Here is a 20899-nt window from a genome sequence, read left to right as displayed (position 1 = left end):
CCCCCAACAGTGCACATTTTCCAGGTCTCCACACAGAATCACAAGTGATATAATTAGCTCCACCTGTGGATCTTTTAAAATGTGTCTGAATAATGAGTGCACCTGCTGGGTGACCTGGAAAACGTGCACTGTTGGGGGTACTTGAGGACCAGGGTTGGGAACCACTGCACTAGGACGAGGTATGGCATACAGTACCTTGCATGTGATACTCCACCACCTGTCAGTAGGATCTGCTCCTGTACTCTCAAAAATGCAGGCCTCAGATGATGTTGAGATTTTTTTCACACCTACATATTCCTGGGCCATAAGGATTGTTCTGCTTCTAGTGGGGGAAACCCAAGTTACTTATGTGGTTCTCGCCAGGGAGGATGCAGAATTGTCAGACACATATGGACACATTCTGTGAGTAATGCTGCCAGGGGGAATACAAGCTGCAGTACTTAGCATCTGTACCGGCTAGGACCCTGCTGAACCACATATGTGTTCATTTGCCTATTGTACCCTTTGATGACATCTTATTGCTGTATATAGTGCTCCTAAACAGGAAAGCTATTTATACATATATAGCCCCTGGAGCCTATTCACCTTTTACCTGGGATTAATTGAGCAATCACATTTGGATGCACTTTCCTTTTCCCCAGAGTGGTGAGACTTATGAAATGGTGTGCTATTTTCTGTACAAATTACTATATAGCGGTAAATACTGTATACCCATCTGTACATTTATTCCCTCACTGGTCCGCATAATTCTTAAATGGAAAGTGTCTATTTTTAAACTGTCTTTTTTAAATATGATATACATTATATATGTTGATGGTCACTTCATTTAACCCCAGGGAGGTATATTAATTTATTTTATGTTTATTAAATAATATTATTATTGAAATACCTGTTATATGTATTATTAAGCACCATCTAGAATGTTTAACTTTTTTTTTTGAGGTTGTACAACCCCTATCCAGAGGTTTCTGATATACATATAAAAATATCTGAAGCACTGCCCAGTCTAGCGCCTGAGACATTATTGTGTCTTTTTACATATAGTAAATGAGTCTGATGTTGAGTCAACACATCTTTGTTGCGTGATGCACTTCAATTAAAATGTAAACATTGTATTACCATTATGCTGAGATGGAATGCAAATACAGGTTGATGTAGTACTTCGTATGCAAAACTAGCTTAAGTTATGTTATGAGATATGAATGCAAATAAAAACTTTGAAAAACTTTTTGTTTGAAGCTACTATTTTAACTGGCTGTGGCACTGGATAAATGGTTTTAATACCAAGAATTTCAATTCTACCTTCAGATTTGCCATTTCATTCCAAACGAGTCTAATTGACCATAAGAGTCTGCGGTACTCTTTACTTATCACGGCGGCCATCGCGGGCATTGAATGCACTAAAAAATCGGGTGCGACGCGACCGACACAATGCCCGCGATTTCCCATAGGGAACAATGTTAAATGTCTCAATTGACCCGATTTTCCTGTTCAATGCCTCAATTGACCCGATTTTTCCATAGGAAACAATGTTAAATGGCCCACAGAGGCCAAATAGGCACCCTGAAGTGTGAAATGGCCCCCACAATTGTTAACGCCACCCCACGATCAACGTGAACCCGAAGCGTGGCGAGCACAGCGAGCCCGCGAGGGGCGGCGGTACGCATCCTACGACCTTTTCATACCCCCACTATCCACGTCTGCGTGGAGTTGAGAATAGAATAGTGTGGCGAGCGCAGCGAGCCACCGAGCCCGAAGCGTGGCGAGCGCAGCGAGGGGACGCGGATACCTGTGAAGCCCACGAAGGGACGCGTTTACCTGTGAAGGTATCCGCGTCCTCTCGCCACGCTTCGGGCTCGGTGGCTCGCCACACTATTCTATTCTCAACTCCACGCCGACGTGGATAGTGGGGGTATGAAAAGGTCGTAGGACGCGTACCGCCGCCCCTCGCGGCCTCGCTGCGCTCACCACGCTTCGGGTTGACGTTGATCGCGGGGTGGCGTTAACAATTGTGGGGGCCATTTCACACTTCAGGGTGGCTATTTGGCCTCTCTGGGCCATTAAACACTGTTTCCTATGGAAAAATCGGGTCAATTGAGGCATTGAACATGAAAATCGGGTCAATTGAGACATTTAACATTGTTCCCTATGGGAAATCGCGGCCATCGCGTCAGTCGCGTCACACCCGATTTTCAGTGCATTCAATGCCCGCAATTTTTTTACCTGCGATGCCCACGATCAAAATCGTGGGCGCCGTGCTAGGTAAAGAGTACCGAGTCTGCTGTGGCATAACAATAAATAAAGCACAGAGACAGACACATCGTAGCTGGAGTTGACTTAAGAGGAGAATGTTTTTCTCATGAATAACTTATGTGGTCCTTTGGCTTGGAGAACTAACTAATGTTGTCTACAGGGTAAACATATAAGACCACAATTAAAAAGAAGCCTATTGCTGTAAATTCAAAATGGCTCCTTTGCGAAGCAGGGGTGGGTCTCTAGATCATTATCAACCGTAATTTGAATATTGTAAACTAAAATAAAAATTGTGTCAGTAACCACATATATATTATGTATGTGTGTGGGTAGGCATCAGGGTTGCCTACCCTCCCGAATTGGCCGGGAGGATCCATAAAATTGGGTCCCCCTCCCAGTCCCCCGGAAAGGAGGGAAATCCTCCCGGATTCTCCCTCACCCTCCGCAATCTGCCTGGCTGCCTCCTTCAATTACTGCTATCTGCAGCTTTTCGCGGGGATGGGCGTGGCTTAATATGCAAATCGTGCCATGTAGTTCCGCCCTCTCCCTGAGGTCCCGTAAATCGGGGGGATTTTCAGTGCTGGGGGCGGGGCTTGATGATGTCTACATCAGGCCCCCGCCCTCATAAGTGATGCTGTCAGTCTCCTCTCCGGGCTTCTCCCGGAGAGGAGAGTTCAAAAGTAGGCAAGTATGGTATGTATGTATATTTCCTGTATATATATATATATATATATATATATATATATATATATATATATATATATATATATATGTACACATGCATGTATAATTGCATAAGATATCACAGGACCCATTCTGCAAATGCACAGAATAGATCAAGCACATGCATAGACCACAGACCATTGGATTTATATGCAAACAACTAGGTTTGTGTACAAATTCTAATCAGACCCACTGCCTACGGTATATAATTATTAGAGACAGGATTATATGCATTTGCATATTTGCATATTTTGCCCATTCTCACTTGTTATTGCATATTTTACCTAAAATGTAGTGATGGTGCATATTTTAGGACCCACCACCTTTCCATCCACGAATCACAGCACTGATTTGCCCTCCTGCTGGCCAGGTAGTGTCAGAGTGTGCAGGCCGGGGCCAATATGTGCGCAGTGTCGGGGACATTGCTCTAAGTTGCCAACCTATTTTAATTATAGTCAGTCAGGGCGGGTTATGCCACAAAGCTCCTGAACCTTTGCCTGCCCCTGGCCTGGGACTTTGCGCCAAGAGAGAGACTTCTGCAGCAGAGGAGGTGGGCGGGAGGATTGTGACATCACGCGGCGCGGAGGAAACTCCGGGTCACAGTGAGTATGCGGCGCAGGGAGGAAGGCTTCCACTGTGCCGATTTCACATGCTACTGTATGTTGACATTTGATCCATCTGCGCTGGAGATGAGGGTCTGTGTAGTTGATAACAGAAGAGCATTTGACGCTGCAGTCTGCTGTAGCAGCCTGGAAGAAAAAAAATCCTGTGTACAGCACTAAACATCTGCAGGTGCTGTGGGCCTATTTTTGAGGTTTATTTGCAACTAATAGGATGCTGTTTTTTAATAAATAAGTTAAAAATGACTTTTTTATTATTTAATGTAGCATATTTTAACACTTTTCATGCATATTTTAAGTATTTTTCATGCATATTTCAAGATTTTTATATTGCATATAATCCTGTCTCTAATAATTATATTACATGTGCTTTACATTTGCATCACACTTGTCAACTCCCCCAGACACCCAGGAGAGCTGGCTCAATGATTTGAATAACTTTCAATGGTGTATTTTCTATAGTTACATACAGTACATACTGCTTAATGTAAATGGCATCCATGACTGACATTTTGAAGTCACTTAAACTAAGTTGAAAATTGTATTTCACTTTAAATTTCCTATTGTGTGTTATAAAATTAAAAAAAAAATCTTTACAAAGGAGTCCCTCTGTAGGTTATTGTGTAAACAACCAAGAAAATATAACTTCCAGTGCACCTGAGCGCACAGCTGTCTGCCATGGCAAGGTGCATTGTTGGAAAACAGCAGAGGTCCCTAATTTAGAAAGAAAAGTCAATAAGCACTATTTTCTTCCAGAAACCAAATAAGGAACACAGCTTTCATAGGGAGGAACTCAATGCCATATTTTTCTTTTTTGTGTGTGTTTAAAAAGAGGAACGGCGTAGGCGTACAAACAACATGCCGAAACCAGGATAATTGCTGTTCTTGGAAAACCTATGGAGGGACTTATGTTTCCTGACACTTAGGCTTTCTTGTTGACAAAATGACTTCGCTTGTTACAGCTTAAGTTATTTTAACAAAAATATAGCCAGTGTTCTCAAGAATGGCACACTATAAAATAAACTGTACACATTAAACATAATTTAAAGATGGATACAGTATTTGGCAAAGCTAAAATAAATGGGTTAAAATGTAACCCAGTTAATATAAACTTAATTATTTTAGCATTTGCATTTAACTTAAGGGAAAAAAAAGGAATTTCATTGTTATATAAAGCGGACATATACTATATCTATGTGCTTTAATAGAGATTATATTTATCAGAAACCATTCACTTCAGTCTCTGTCCCTGCAGGACTTACAATCTACAGTATATTCCATACCACACAGGTGAACAAACTGGGATTCATTTTGTATTCATGAAATGGTGAGGTTGCTACCTACTGTAGATTACATTCCTGGGTCAGGGTTGGTGCTAGCTTTCTTGTCACCCCAGGCAATGCTGAAACATACTGTCCCATCTACACCCAAAATCAATACCATAAATAATTTTTTAACAACTTATTTAGGGCTCGTGCATATGTTCTTATTTGCAAAGCTGTAACTAGATATTCTGTGGAAGAAATAGAATTGGTTACCCCACTACCCTCATATTTGAAATCAAAGGTTTTTGGCAAAAATGAAGGGGTTGTAGCTTTTGTGGGGGAAGGATTGTGGCCATATAATATTACCAGTTCCCTTTACACTGAATAGTAATGTCCCTTTTACACATTACACCGCACAACAGTACCCCTTATACATGTTACACCACACAGACCCTTACTCAGACTATGCCACTCTTGAGCCCCTTACACACATTATGCTACCGTAGAGCCCATATACACACTATGCCACTGCAGTACCCCTCCTCCTCAATCATAATCTTTCATCCTTATTCCTCTCCACCTTAGCTTACGTATGTCCTCCTACCTCTGTGAGAGGAAGCCGCCGATCCTGAGGCGGAGAAACGCATAAAAAAATCTACATACAGACGCCGACCTTTCTGCCACTTTAGTCACTGGCCAATGGAGAGACTTCTGCCCCGTCTACTGTTCGTGGAAAAACCCTGAAAGGCTGCATTGCACTTTGTAGGGAATCAGCAGCTGGGACACCACAACCTAGGACTCAGGCATACAGTCGGGAGATCGGCAGGTTGTAGGTCTTATGAGCACAAAACTTTAAAATTTGTGTTTTAACAACAGATGAAGTAAATTTCGGTACAATTCCTAAAGCATGTATCCTACTAACAAACTGCGAAGCTTAAATACAAAAAGAGCTGTGAGAGAGCTAACTGATTGTTTTTTGCTGAACTGTTTCTTCATGCATAAATGGAGCATAAATGGAGTATCCAGGGTACTCGCCTCCCACATAAGGTTGTTGTAAATCACTGCGTTTTTTTTGGAAATCATGAGGTGGTGCTCACAAAATGTAATGCTTGATAGCGCCTCCGCTGCGGTACGCTGATTCTGACAGGGACGCTTACTACGCTAACTATGCTGGCCGCGAGAACACTACGCTGATTCTGACAGGGATGCTAGATTGACTACACTAACTACTTAAGTGTCCGTGGGAACACTACACAGATTCTGACAGGGACGCTGACTACGATGGCCGCGGGAACTCTACGCTGGTTCTCCCTCCCGACCTTTTCATACTACCCCCACTATCCACGTTGGCGTGGAGTTGATTTTATAAAGTGTGGCGAGTGCAGCGAGTGACCAAGCCCAAAGCATGGCTGACCATTTAGTTTATTAAACATGAAAACAACCTAATATCAAAAACATTTATACACAGTTTATTGCAATTGTGATGGCAAGTATCACTATCTAATCTAATTCTTAAAGTATCCAGGGAAGAAACACTGTTTCTTATTAATTATAACAGTACAGAATCCAGCTATAAACCAGTGGATATTCTGAACATCAAGTATTAGAATTTGGCTATGAGAATCATATGCCTAGGGTGGCGCTAAGCATAGAGCAACAGCAGCACAAACCCCAAGATCATAAGTTAGATCCCTGCTGGACACATATCAATTTATATTTTATATTTTTCTTAATTTATGTATCACTCCTTTTCTCTATTATTAGTGCATATAAATATAAAATTTGTACAGAAATAACTTGTTATTTTTTATTTTATTAATGTAATACTAATGTTCCACATGTCAAAGGGCGTGTGTTTTTAGTATTTATGGTATAATATATAGCTGTGTCCAGCAGGAAGAGAACTAGAATAAATAATGATATTTAGTTAAATAAGAACTTAGAAGTCACAGCATACTTATTATTAGATCCAGAGATCTCATTTTTTGAGAGGTTATAACAAATAAATGAGTAGAGTATTCAGCAAATAATCTATTATCTAACCCTTCCACAGAGAGAATGCGTAGTTCTTAAACAGCCTGGGCATTCCACAGAGAAATCATACAAAATCCTATACATTGTGTTTAATTGAATGAGAAATTAAAAATCTAGGGATACTTCTTATTAATTTAAGAGATCACAATTTATAAAGAATTGGTACATCCGATAAAAAGATAGAGTATTGAACAGAGAATCAGTTAATTAAGCTTACCACATGAAAACCTACATAAATAAACAAACATGCTGTAAACCTTAAGGTTTCTAAACCCACTATGTAAAACCCATCACTATCTTATAATAGTACCTACACTACGGAGGGGGGAAGTGAAAATGGAGGAAAAGGGGTAAATTTAATTCCCAAGATTATTTAATTCAATTGACTTAATAAGTCCAAGGGGGGTTAGAGAAACTAAGGAAAAGATCCAGAATGCTTCTCTTTTACATAGAGTGGAAAATCCTCTTTCTGAAACAGGTATCCCTTCTATCGCTTGAATTTTTAGAACTTCCACTTTACCTTGATGCTTCTGCTTTACATGTCTAAAAATACTGTGCGACTGTACTTGATTAATTACGTTCCTTCTATGCTCTAGGAACCGTATATTCAGCGAGCGGGTGGTTCTGCCCACGTATTGCAGTCCACATTCGCATGTGATTAGATAGATAACATATGTATATGTAGATGTAGATTCAAAAAACTTTTTATTCTATGTGTTAAATGGTTGGAATTGGACATAAATTGAGTGCTTTTATCTATGACAACCTACATGTAATACATGTATTTCTGCCACATCGATGGCAGCCAGCAATGAAAGGGTGCTTAATGGAGTCTCCTTCTACTGATCTGAAATAGCTGGGAGCTAAAGCCTTTTTCAAGTTCAAATTTTTCTTAAAGATGACTCTTGGTCTGTCCTCCAAACTTGACATGAGGGGGGAAATTTACTAAGATGTGTATTCTACCTCACATGTGATATTGCTATGGGCAACCAATCACATCCTGTCTACTATCTTCTAGAGGGTGGTAAATAAATAAGAAGTAGCTTCTGATTGGTTGCCCATAGCAACATGACCTGTGAAGTGTATTTCACATCTTAGTAAATTTCCCCCAAGATGTTTATCAGTTTTTAAGATCTTATCATTTTTCTTGATCATTTTCATGAATTCAGTGGAATGTGAATTATATTTAGAAACAAAAAGAGGGTTTTGATTAAAGTTATCAATATCAGTCCTATGCTTTTTATTTTTGTTTTTATTCTGGGATTTAACAGAACTGGAATTCCCTTATAAACAATTCTGCTAAATCCCAGAATCTTTCCTATAAAAGGTATCTTTAAAAGAATTTCCACACTCCCCATTGGGAATAATTTTAAAAATACCTTTATAGGAAAGATGTTCTTGTTCACACTGAGTGGGGGTACAATATCTCCAAGATCAAAGATACCGTTATATATGTGGGTTATTTCCCTTCACTGATGTGAGTCTTTGGTACAACACCGTGTCCTTCTTATGTTGTTTCTATTTTTATTTCTATGATCCTCTACATGAATAAATCTATGGGGAACATTTGAGACATCCAGAATCGCCGGGCCACATAGATCATTTTGGACTTGGGGAGTCCCCTTGTAAGTGTAGGTGCATGGCTACAACTATATTCTACAAGAGTATTTCTGTTGATATACAGTGGTTTCTTAAACATTGTTGTGCAAATGAATGGTAATGTCCAGGTAATTAACATTTATCCTATCAATACAATGAGTAAATTTGATAGGACTGTCCAAACCGTTGATGTCTTCTTTGATATTAATAAGTGAATCTTCTCCTCCCAACCATACCGACAATAAATCGTCGATATAGCGGGTGTACAATGCTAGAATTTCACTGACTGTATGGTCTTAAAAGAAGAATTCATTCTCCTATTCAAACATGAAATGTTTGCCAGGGATGGTGACACATTCAAGACTATGGAACAACCGGTTAGTTGAAAATAATATCCACCATTATGTAAAAAAATATTTTTAACGTTAATTCTAATAAATTAAGAAATAAAGGGATGTCCACTGCATAAAATGTAACTTTAAGTAGAAAACTCTGCTTTAAAGACAGTGCTTTTGCATATGGAAATACGATATATGTTTTGTACGTCCATTGTACATAACACTGTATTAGGTGGTAATTTATTAATTACGGACAGTTTTATTAACAGTTGAGTTGTATCTTTCAAATTATTTTTATGTGACATTATGGGCCAGATTCTCTAAGCTTCAAAAGTGATAAAATGGAGAGTGATAAACAGCCAGCCAATCAGCTCCTGTCTGACATTTTTCAAACACAGTCTGTGACATGGCAGGTAGGAGCTGATTGGCTGGCTGTTTATCACTCTCCAGTTTATCACTTTTGAAGCTTAGAGAATCTAGCCCTATATGAGGCTGTAGTAAAGAGAATGTGAAGCTGCTCATAATTATATGTCTGGCCGCCTGGGATCGGCTGTACTAACTGCTGTGGTGATCATTGCTGTACCTACAATTTTAAACTCCTTTTATTACTAGTAAAGTTTGTTTTGCAAATTGACTCATCGTGCCCTTCTCCTAGAGAGATGGTAGATAGTATGTTAGCTTAGACTACACTCGCATATCACCACAGTAGTATTGCTGAGGTGACCGCTCAAATCGATCCAGTTCTAAATATAGGTTGTCTTGATGAAAGTCCAAACAGAACCGAAACATGGATGAATATACTCTTCTGTAAAGGTTAAATAAAATGTGTTGCTCTGCTGAAGAATGGGGAGTGCACCATTAGTTTATGACTATCACTTGCTCTCAAAACAATCAAAACCAGTCCTTTTATCAGGGATGGGATGATTACAGAATGGTGTACTTTATTCCGAATCATGGTCAATTACTTAGGATAGTAACCTGAAAAAGCTTACATGTAAGCATTCCCAATAAACAAATATTCTAGTATCTTCTAAAAATAGTTATTGAAAAGTAATAGTAGTTTATAGTAGGGGGCTTACCTCATTGTAACTCACTGAAGTTTCCAATATAGTGGTATTTGTCTTTAGAATGATTATAATTACATATGAAATCCAACCAGTAAATCCCATTACGACACTGATGCCAAGGAAGAATCTGTCATAGGTATGGTAATAAGCAAGTCCTTCTAAGGCCAGATCAATCAAAACTCTGCACAGATCCATCTATGAGAACAAAAATAAAACAAAATCATGTTTGGTTAAATTACAGAAAAAGACACAAACACCAAAAAAACACTGCTGAAAATGAGTAATTCATTGTAGGTCCTTCCTTAGAACTTCTTGCAAATTAAAGTAACTAGCTGAACCCTACCACAGACAATTGAATTGCCCCCTATGTATTATAAGAAAGTTTGCAGAGACATTATCACCATTAAGGGCAATAAGCAAAGGTCCAATTCCAATAATGCCTGACTGAGAATTCTTAACAAAATGAAGGAGTGTAAATTACTCTTCTCTATTCATAATCCAAAGCCTACTCTTCCAGTATGGTTTCAGTGTTAAAGTTCCACAAGTCTCATTATCTGGCAGCACCTGAGGTTTATTTCAGGAACATCTCAATTACTCTTTGGAAGCAACAAGCTGCCATCCATGACAGAGCATATTTGACCTTGTTGTTTATGGCGTTCTCCCTATATTTAAGCCATTGCTACTCAAAATAAAACAATAATTACATGGGAATTAACCCCAGTATAGCCTATTTACAACTCCTTCTCAACAAGGTACAAAGGGTTTTCTCTGAGCTAACTCCTGGCTATCTTAAGTGTCTACATCCTTTTTGATCCATACAAAATGTAACTAGAGACAAGTGGTCTGGAATCCACACCGCTCCACAGAGTGATCGAGTCTTGCCAGACTCGGTTCTCATTGCAAGGGTGAATGTCATTTTCTCTGCATCAGAATCCCACATGTCTTGACTAATATACAACGCACTGCGGGGCAGGATGTAGCACCATTTCAGTCTAACATGCAGTGCCGGTAGCTGGACTCTGTATACTGGCTGTGTTTTGTAGAGTAATATACAAAAATAATTGCACTAGGTGATGCAACAATGCTAATGTAAAAAATACACAATTTAATAGAAGATGAATTAAAAAATAATGCTAAATAAAATTAGATTAAAATATTGGTGACATTACAGTCCAATTCTAACATGATATAATGAAAAATAATGAACAGAATAATTCAACAACTTCATAGTTTAGTGAAAATTACTATTTATATTTGTATGTGCTTTTTACGCTTAATTATTTTTACATTTTGTCCAAATGTATTAATTTGCAGTTAAATCCAGTTTAATACTGTATCATTTCCAGGATCTGTGGTTAATTTGGGCTCTGGACTGGGACTACTTGACATGACTTGTTGGAGCTAAATTGATACAAATTAATCACAGAGTATCATTATTCTGGTTCACTCTCAGAGGCAAAATCCTTCTCAAATGGACCAAACCATGTACACTGCAGGGAGGGGGGGGGGGGGGCAGATGTAACATGTGCATAGAGAATTAGATTTGGGGGAGTTATTTTGTTTATGTGCAGGGAAAATACTGACTGCTTTATTTCTGCACTGCAATATAGATCTCACTTTGAAGAAAAACCCCACCCAAATCTAATTCTATCTGCACATGTTTTATCTGCCCCACCTGCAGTGCACATGGTTTTGTCCATTTGAGAAGGAATTTCCTCTGAGATTGAACCAGAAAAAGGCCCTGAATATAAATGGTAATGAGAATAAAGCAATGACCTGAGAGTAACTGATATCATAACCAGCAATGTAAACAAGCACTTGTTGAAAGACCTGACAACAAGCTGTAAAGTGTGTGAGTGTGAGTCTCTGACTTCACTGGTCATGGTAGGCACCCTGCTGGTGATGGATGGTACTGATACAATATAATAGGTGGTGCACTCTGTAGGTTTTGAGCGATAATAAACACAGGTAATGAATGTGCTCTCTGCATACTGAATAATAATGCATGCAGGCATAGTATCTGCACTGGCTGTCAGAAGGAATAGGACTGCTGATGATTGGCAGTGTAGGAACTGCTCATGATTGAGCAGAAACTGAACAGGAAGGGATGAACTTAGATCTAGAGTGGAAACTGCAGCAGACAGCATATTCAGCAACCCTTATGTATCTCTCCTATGATCCCTATAGATTGTAAGTTTGCGAGCAGGACCCTCCTACCGCCACGTTGGTTTGTATATACCTAGTTTGTTTAAACACTGTTGTTTTAAATTGTAAAGCGCAACAGAATATGCGACGCTATATAAGAAACTGTAAATAAATAATAACCCAAATGAAAATTAAGATGTGCTGCTGCTAATGGAACCAGTGATTGGTAAGATACAAGTTGTACTGCCAATGAGCAGATACAAGTGAAGTGTTTACCCTTTCAGTGCCAACATTGCTGTGAGAGATCCTCAATATATCTGCTCACAGCGACTATTCTTTTTTTTGGGTGCAATATTTATTTAAATTTCCATTAATTAACTTGGCTGCATTTATATTTATTAATACTAAAAGAACAGTCGCTGTGAGCGACACTGGCATTTTTAGCAGATATTCTGAGGATAACTCACAGCAACATTGGCACACAAGAGGTTAAACAGAAGCTGGTGAGTTGATCTTGCATTCTGTCTGTCTTGTATTCTTTATCTGCAATATATACATACTATAATTTTGAGGGAGAAATCGGAGTGTGATTTTGGTTGTGCCTGTACCTGTATAGTGTATTGTTACTAGGTGTGAACAGAAACTAGAAGGAGGAGCTAAATCTAGGTGTGAAGAGAGATTAGGGGTAGGAGCTGAGTGTAACAGCTGCCTGACATACTATATAAGTAGTGAGAAGACTCATTTGTAGCTTGCTCATTGAGAGAGAAACTTGCAGACTAAAGAGAAGCATGAATACTTAAGTGACTTGTGAGTTGGAAACAGAGGCTGGTGAGTTAGAATACAGAAAAAGGTGAGTTTGCACACAAAAGTCTAAATTTTCATATTCAATTTTATTGTGATATATGTATCTTCTTTTTATCTTATTGTAACCTGTTGCTTAATTTTATCCAACATTGTATTTCTTTTTTTCTCATTCACTGTTACTTTCCCTTATCTTTGCCATACATTTATTGCACTGTTTCCCTCTTCACGCCTGCTCACATTTGCCTTACTTCTCTGTTCTTTTCATCCTCTCGCTTGTTGTTGTTTCATACTTAATTGGATTACTCAATCAACCTGATTTTACCCACTTATCTCCTCTCTGACAGCTGTTTCTTGCCTGTTACCTTCTCTCCTCTTTCATATCCCAAGCTATCTCACTCTGTTATCTACCATATCCTCGCACTCTACTACAGACGCTGTCTGTCTTCCCAAATCCCTGCTCTCTGTCTGCTTTCACTAATCTACCCTCTCACCTCTGGTCCTCATGGCTGTTAATCTCTCAACTTCACTTTCTCCTACCGCTCCTCCCCCTCCCATCCCATACCTATCATGACCCCTCGGCCACGCTCCCCCACCCTCCCAAGGAGCCCCCTCCTTGCTTCTGCAATCCCAAAAACCTTATCTACATAAATACACAACCCACCCCCCTCTTTCCTGTGCTATTGAACGCCAGATCCATCTGCAACAAACTCCCTGCCATCCATGACCTTTTCATCTCTAGTGCATTCCACCTCCTTGCTATAACTGAGACCTGGATCTCCACATCTGATTCTGTCTCTTTAGCTGCTCTCTCCCATGGTGGCCTCTCTTTCTCTCACACCCCCAGGCCTGCATGGGTTTTCTCCTCTCAGACTCCTGCACCTACAGTGTCATTCACCCTGAATCCTCTTCTCCTCCTTTGAGTCTCACTCCATCCATCTGTACTACCCCTACCACCTCCGTGTCGCTGCAATCTACCGTCCCGCTGGCCCTATCTCTCAATTTCTTGACAACTTCGCTGCCTGGCTTCCACACTTCCTCTCCTCTGACCTTCCTTCTGTCATTCTTGGTTACTTTAATATCCCCTTGGATAACCTCGCTGATCCTGGCACCTCCATACTCCTCTCTCTCTCTCTCTGCTCCTCTCTTGGCCTATCTCAGTAGACTACTTCTTCCACCCACATCCAAGGACACTCCCTCAATCTCATCTTCTCCCGCTCTTGTTCCCTTATCTCGGCTTTTCCTCTTTCTGACCATCACCTCATCTCTTTTTCACTCACTGCTTCCCCTTCTCCCACCCCACCCCCTCCCAAGCGCATTGTCTCATGGCATAACGTCAACACACTTGATATTGCTGCCTTCTCAGACACTCTGTGTCCTTTTCTCGCCCCAATCGTCGCCATGTCATGCCCGAACCTCGCGGCCTCCCTCTATAATAACACCCTTTCTTCGTCATTGGACTCTGCCTGCCCTCCCTCCTCTATCCCCTTCGATGCTCCAACCCCCAACCATGGCACTCCCCTATCACCCGATTCCTTAAAAAGTGCTCTCGCACTGCTGAGTGCTTCTGGAAGAAATCACTCTCCCTTGCGGATTATCCCCATTTCAAATTAAGTCCCTCATCCTTTCCCAATCATCCAACCCCAGCAGGCTCTTCGCCACCTTCAACTCCTTGCTCTCCCCCCTCCTCCAGCTCTTCAGTCCTCCATCGTAGCCGCTGATTTTGCTACCTTCTTTTCAACCAAAATCTCCTCTCTCAGGACTGCCATCACTGCTGCCATGACCTCACCATCCTCCCCTCCTACAACTCCACTCCCTTCCTTCCCACCCCTGTCCTCATTTTACCCCACCACTGCAGTCCATTCTATCCTCCAATCCGCTTCTCCCTCCACCTGCCCGCTCGATCCTATCCCCTCCAATATTATACCTCGTCTCAGTCAGTCGGTCTGCTCTCACCTGGCTCACCTCTTTAATATTTCCCTATCCTCTGGGATCTTCCCCTCTTCCTTCAAACATGCTCTTGTCTCCCCAATTCTCAAGAAATCAAATCTGGACCCCAACTCTCCGTCCAACTACAGGCCCATCTCCCTCCTCCCTTTTGCCTCCAAGCTCCTAGAACGTCTAGCCTATAATAGTCTTCTAAGCCACCTTACTGCTAACTCCATTCTAGACCCCCTTAAATCCGGGTTCCACCCTTTACATTCCACTGAAACTGCCCTGACCAAAGTCACTAACGATCTACTATTGGCTAAATCCAAAGGCCTCTTCTCTATCCTCATCCAGCTTTATCTGTCGGCTGCCTTTGACACTGTTGACCACCCTCACCTGCTCAACACCCTCCGCTCCTTTGGCATCACTGGCACGGTCTTCTCCTGGTTCACCTTATACCTCTCCGATCGCTCCTTCTCTGGCTCCTCCTCTCCTACTACCCCGCAGCCAGTCGGTGTTCCCCAAGGGTCAGTCCTTGGCCCTCTCCTCTTCTCTCTCTACACCTCTGGGCAACCTCAACAGCTCCTATGGCTTCCATTACCACCTTTATGCTGATGATACCCTAATCTATCTCCAACACTCCTGTCCAAGGTCTCCGAATGCCTCACGGCCATCTCAGCCTGGATGACCCAACGCTTCCTGAAACTAAACATGGCTAAAACTGAACTTCTAATCTTCCATTCCCCGAACATCCCGTCTTCTCCCACTATCTCCATCAGCATTGGTGAAATCGAGATCACATCCACCGACCAAACGCGCTGCCTCGGTCTCATCATTGACTCCTCCCTCTCTTTCACCCCCACATTCGTGCTCTCTCAGTCTTGCCGCTTTCACCTCCGCAACATCTCACGCATCAGACCATTCCACTCCACTGACGCGACCAAAATTCTCATTCACTCTCTTGTCATCTCCCGCCTTGACTACTGCAACATCCTTCTCTCTGTGCTACCTCTCGACCACCTCGCCCCTCTCCAATCTATTATTAACGCTGCTGCTAGGCTCATCTTCCTCTCCCGCTGCTCCACCTCCGCCTCCCCCCCTCTGTCTATCTCTTCACTGGCTCCCCATTCCTTTCTGGGTTCTCTTTAAACTCACCACCACCTACAAGGCTCTCTCCTCCTTCACCGCTCCTTACCTCTCTTCACTGATCTCTATCCACACTCCCTCCCGTCCTCTTCGCTCCACCGCCGACCGCCAACTGACCTCTCACCTAATCACCTCCTCCCACTCCCGTGTCCAAGACTTCTCTCGCACTGCCCCCTTGCACTGGAACAACCTCATGCCAACCATCAGGCTTTCTGATTCCCTTACCTCCTTCAAGCGCTCCCTGAAAACCCAATTCTTCCGACTGGCCTATCCCTCCTCCTCCTAACCTCTTTTGCTCCTCCTATCCTGCCTACCCTACCCCTCCATCCGTTCCTACTTATCCTATTGTTTTTCGTTTGTCCACCCACCTCCTTTTAGTCTGTTAACCCTTATGAGTAGGGCCCTCCTTCCTCAAGTACTCACCCTACCTCTTTACCTCACCACTACTCCTGCCCTGTTCTTCCCTTCCTCTACTTCATCTTCAGTCTCCTCAACAATTTCGACACCTACTTCAGAACTGATGCTGATTTTAGTTCTACCAGCTATACCCCTATTTATGCTGTATTTTATCAACACACCCTGTAGGTTACCTTGTCATTTGTTTTTTGTGTTTGCTATGTACGGTGCTGTGGACACTTTGTGGCGCCTTATAAATAAATGTACTACTACTAAACAGGATGCTCTAATCCGTCAAAGGTGCCTCTAGACAGATGTAAACTAGCCCTTCTATGATTTGGAGAAAAAAATTCACCTGGTTAAGCCAAGATGGTGGCACCCATACAGTGCAGAAGGCAGGAATAGGTAGCCAAATCAACAGCAGCTAAATAGGAAAATATGGTTTTTGAAGTGGCCAGCAGGATCACCCCCAGGATGTGAAACAGCTGTGCCTGCTGTTTTAGTAAGAGGGAGTCCGTTGTGTGACAATGATCTATTATTCAAGTCACTAGGGTGGTATTGTATAGGATAACTAATTACATTCCATTGATTACTATATCTCTTTATTGTTTGCAAATACACACCTAGCTAACCATATTACGGGAGCTATTCAATCCCGGATTCCAATTGTCGTGACGTCCCGGATATGGGCCATTTTTCATTCCTTCCGATGTGTACTCGATAGTTGGTATTCAATGTACCAACTCTTGAGTGTGGGAAAGGCCTCAAATCTGCGAAAAAGGCTGCGGATTGATGAAAAACGGCCATGAAGTCAACAATCCACAGCCATTTCCGACAAACAGATCTGACATAGTGTAAAGTAGGATCTGTTGCGTCAGAAATGGCAACATTGAATAGGCGATGGACGATATTTACACCGGTGAAAATAACGGCCGGGAGTGAATACTGCCCATCTGCATGCATAAATTCATTCTTCCTCAATCATATCACATTCTACAAAAATATATAAGTAAATTGTATTCAATTCAACATGACCTGCGAGTAGTAGACTGGTGACAACTCTTCATTTACTAGTAAGAAATTTAAATGACCATTACTTGGGCAGAGTCCTCATTTGAAATTGAATTTTTCTCAATTAACACATCATGATCAAACAGATTCTGACAAAAGAACACAGAATTACTAAGCATTAGTCACTGTGTTACTATCATGGTGAAACTTCTGAAATGATGCTTTCAGTTGATGCTGAGAAAGCATTTGAGAAAATCAATTGGAATTTTATGACCCGCATGCTCAATGCATTTGGCGTCCATTCTTCCTTTCTAAATAAACTTTTAGCCTAATACACTACTCCCTAAGTACAAGTAAAAATAAATGGAACATTTTCTAGTTTCCAGGAGCAAATAGTATAAGGCAGTGGTGTTCTGGGTCAGCTGACATTTCTGTTCCAAGCACTAAAGCTACAGCTATAGGCCATTACTCTAATAAGAATATTATTTGACTTATAAAATTACCTTATCTTTTAAGGAGCCCACAAATTTCATTGTTGGCATTTATGAGAGATTAAGCATGTAGCTACAGTATATGAGTCCTGTAGCTGGATTCATTTAAACCCAAGGAGTTTGGTGTGGATTCCAGGTATTTTCATGTAATATATATATATATATATATATACATATATATATATATATATATATATATATTTATATATATATATATATATATATAGATATATCTATATCTATATATATCTATAAGCATGTATTAAATTGTTTATCTAAGTTCATTGTGTACCTTATATATTGTCCTTGCGGACTAATATATGTAGGGAAAACTGAAACCACATTTAGGGAACGTATGGCCAATCACAGGCTGGCAATACGATCAGCCCTAACCACAGGAGCTAGCGACCAACCTGTACCCCGACATTTTTTGTCGGCAGGTCATCCAGTAGCTAGTCTCCGCACCAAAATCATTGATCATATACCAGAACCCCGGAGGGGCGGTAATAGGAGTCAAATGTTACTTAGACTGGAAAGCAGATGGATCATGAAATTGGAGGCTATGTCGCCTCGCGGCTTAAACGAGCAACTGGGGTTACATTGCTTCCTCTGATATGACCATGCAGCCTTGGTCCATATTATGTATCTTTAGTCACACTTTAGACAGTTTCATTATACAGCATTTAAAACATGGGCCGTTTAGTATTTGGTTGATTTTTCCATTTCTATCCTATCATGGTTTTTATTGCCTTTACCTGAAGTTTCATTTTCTAACAATATTGTTTCAGTATATTTGAAATCCAGTGCAGTAACCCATTACATCGTTACAGCGTCTTTGCATGTAATTTTATGGCTTTCTTTTTTTATTTATTTCTTTTGATTAAAAAATTCTTTAGTATAGCATTTACTGCACGCATTATTTAATTTGTTATTTATCTTATTCTCTTAAAGTATATTCATCTAAAAAATGGTGTTTTTCACGTATGTACTATCGATGTCACTCCAGGTCATTTTCCTGATTGGTCTTGGTTTCCGTGGGGAACCTAGACCACAGGTGTGATGGGAGTGTCTCTCTAATTATTTGTTTCACTTGATTGGCTATGATGTTCCTGATGTCTTGCATAAATCCACTTGCTTGTTCATTGTCTGTATATCCCTGACGACGGGAGGGTTACCCCCCGAAACATGTCGGATTAATAAAGATTTTCTCACGTTTTTCAACAAGACTCAAGAGTGCCGCTTCATTCCCTCATCTATATGGGAATCACCGCTTCCAAGGAGGGCACCGGAGCAATTCACCCTATACACCCAGTGAGTGCCGGATCTTATTCCGAATATCTATATATATATATATAGATATATATATATATATATATCTATATATATATATATAGATATATATATATATATATATCTATATATATATATATATGGAGAGTATGGGGAGAATCTAGGCGCCTTACAGTGGTCTATTATTTGTTATAAAAAAGGTATAGACATATATGCAAAGGTATATTATAAAAATGTATTTATTATACCAAAATAAAAGAATATATATATATATATAAATAGTAAAAGATTTTTTTGTATACACTAAATTCATACAATGAAGCAATCTGTCATATACAGTAACATGAATATGACAGTTATAAGATTGGTTAGGATGGGTAGTGGGGATGGGGAAGGGGAATGGAGACAACAAGGAGGTGGGTGGGAGATGACAAGCACGATATTATAAAAACACAGACATATAAGGATGTATCTAGCACAACAGTTATATCCCCTTTGTTAAAAAGTATGGTTAGTACTTAGCTGGATAAGGGGTAAATGAGATAAAAAAGCGAAAGTCTTTTTCCGTGGTTGGAGACCAGGAGGTAGTGCAGTAGTCTCTAGGCTCAGTGGCAGGAAGGATTAGAGGGTGGTCCCGACGCGTTTCGTCCACTCATGGACTTCTTCAAGGGGAGCAGAATGTTGAGGTGTGATCAGTGAGGGTATTTATACTAACTGTGATTACATGGGGGTGGATTTAGAAACCGGAAGCGGAAGTGTCCAATTTTTCGTATTTATTATAATCCTGGAGAAAGGTTAGTAGCAATTGCCAATAGATTTGGAGGCTTATCCTCCGTTGGTGATGTCAGGTCAGTGTTGTTTAATCAGAAGTAAACGCTGCCGTGATCAGTTGAAGCATCTTGCGCTGGGCCGGAAGTGCGTCATCGCACTGTCCGTCCGTGGAACGCGGAAGTGAATGTAGCTGGAGCGCACATAGCGCTGTCTCTGGAACGCGGAAGTTGAGGCTTGTGTCTGACTGACGATGGACCGGAAGTGCGTCTTCTTGCTGGCCGCTTGTGGAACGCGGATGTAGTTGTGTTGGAGCGCAGACCTTCTATTGGATCTCGGTCTTCTATTGGATCTCGGTCTTCATTCTTATGGAGGCGGAGTTATTTCCTGTGAGACGCAAGCGTAGTCATAGTAATCCTCGAGTGGGAACATATTTAACTTTTTGTACTATGGAAAAATAGAGTATAAATGTTAATGGAAAAGGACACTTATTCAAAGTTAGTTTGCCGCAGAGTTGCATTTTTGATTCTTTATTGTATTCTTCATTATCATATGGGTGGCATTTTTGTGCGTAAGTGCAAACAATGGTGATCCCATGTGTTTTTCTTAATTCTATTCATGTGATTAAGGGTGACAAACAAGAGAATCCTATATACACTTGTATATACGAATATAACATTAATATATAAGTATAACATTAGTCGTGGCATAGTTCCCATAATATAGGTATAGGTGTGTGATGGAAAAATATAGTAATATTTACAAGTGAGAGAAAGTAATTTTTTGTATAACATAGGATTTTTATTTATAGTCAATCATATATTTGCATGGTGTTCTTGTGGTTGAGAACCACAAGTGTGAGGAAATATTAATAAGAATATTGGAGATATTCTGGAGATCCTTCATCTGATCTGACTCCCTTCTTCTGACCTCCACAGGTAACTTGAATTCATACTCCTAACATCCCTGGGTAGTGACTTTTTCCTGCTGTAACAAACCCTGCTGGTAACTTGGATTCATACT

At 40.7% G+C, this 20899-nt stretch overlaps 1 protein-coding gene across 2 annotated transcripts in view; it reads right to left on the bottom strand.

Moving 5' to 3' along the window:
• The window catches only part of PIGN (phosphatidylinositol glycan anchor biosynthesis class N), a 369004-nt gene that overhangs the window by 193691 nt on the left and 154414 nt on the right, over nucleotides 1-20899 (bottom strand). For both annotated transcript variants that reach the window (XM_083188060.1, XM_083188061.1), the window contains exon 15: nucleotides 9912-10094. In XM_083188060.1, the coding sequence (XP_083044186.1) occupies nucleotides 9912-10094 (183 nt within the window). The remainder of the gene's footprint in view (nucleotides 1-9911; nucleotides 10095-20899) is intronic.

This window comes from Crinia signifera, chromosome 5, assembly GCF_055691185.1.
Source record: "Crinia signifera chromosome 5, ASM5569118v1, whole genome shotgun sequence".
Taxonomy (NCBI): Eukaryota; Metazoa; Chordata; class Amphibia; order Anura; family Myobatrachidae; genus Crinia; species Crinia signifera.
The sequence above is the reverse complement of the archived record's forward strand: the minus strand, read 5'-3'. Positions and strand labels throughout refer to the sequence as shown.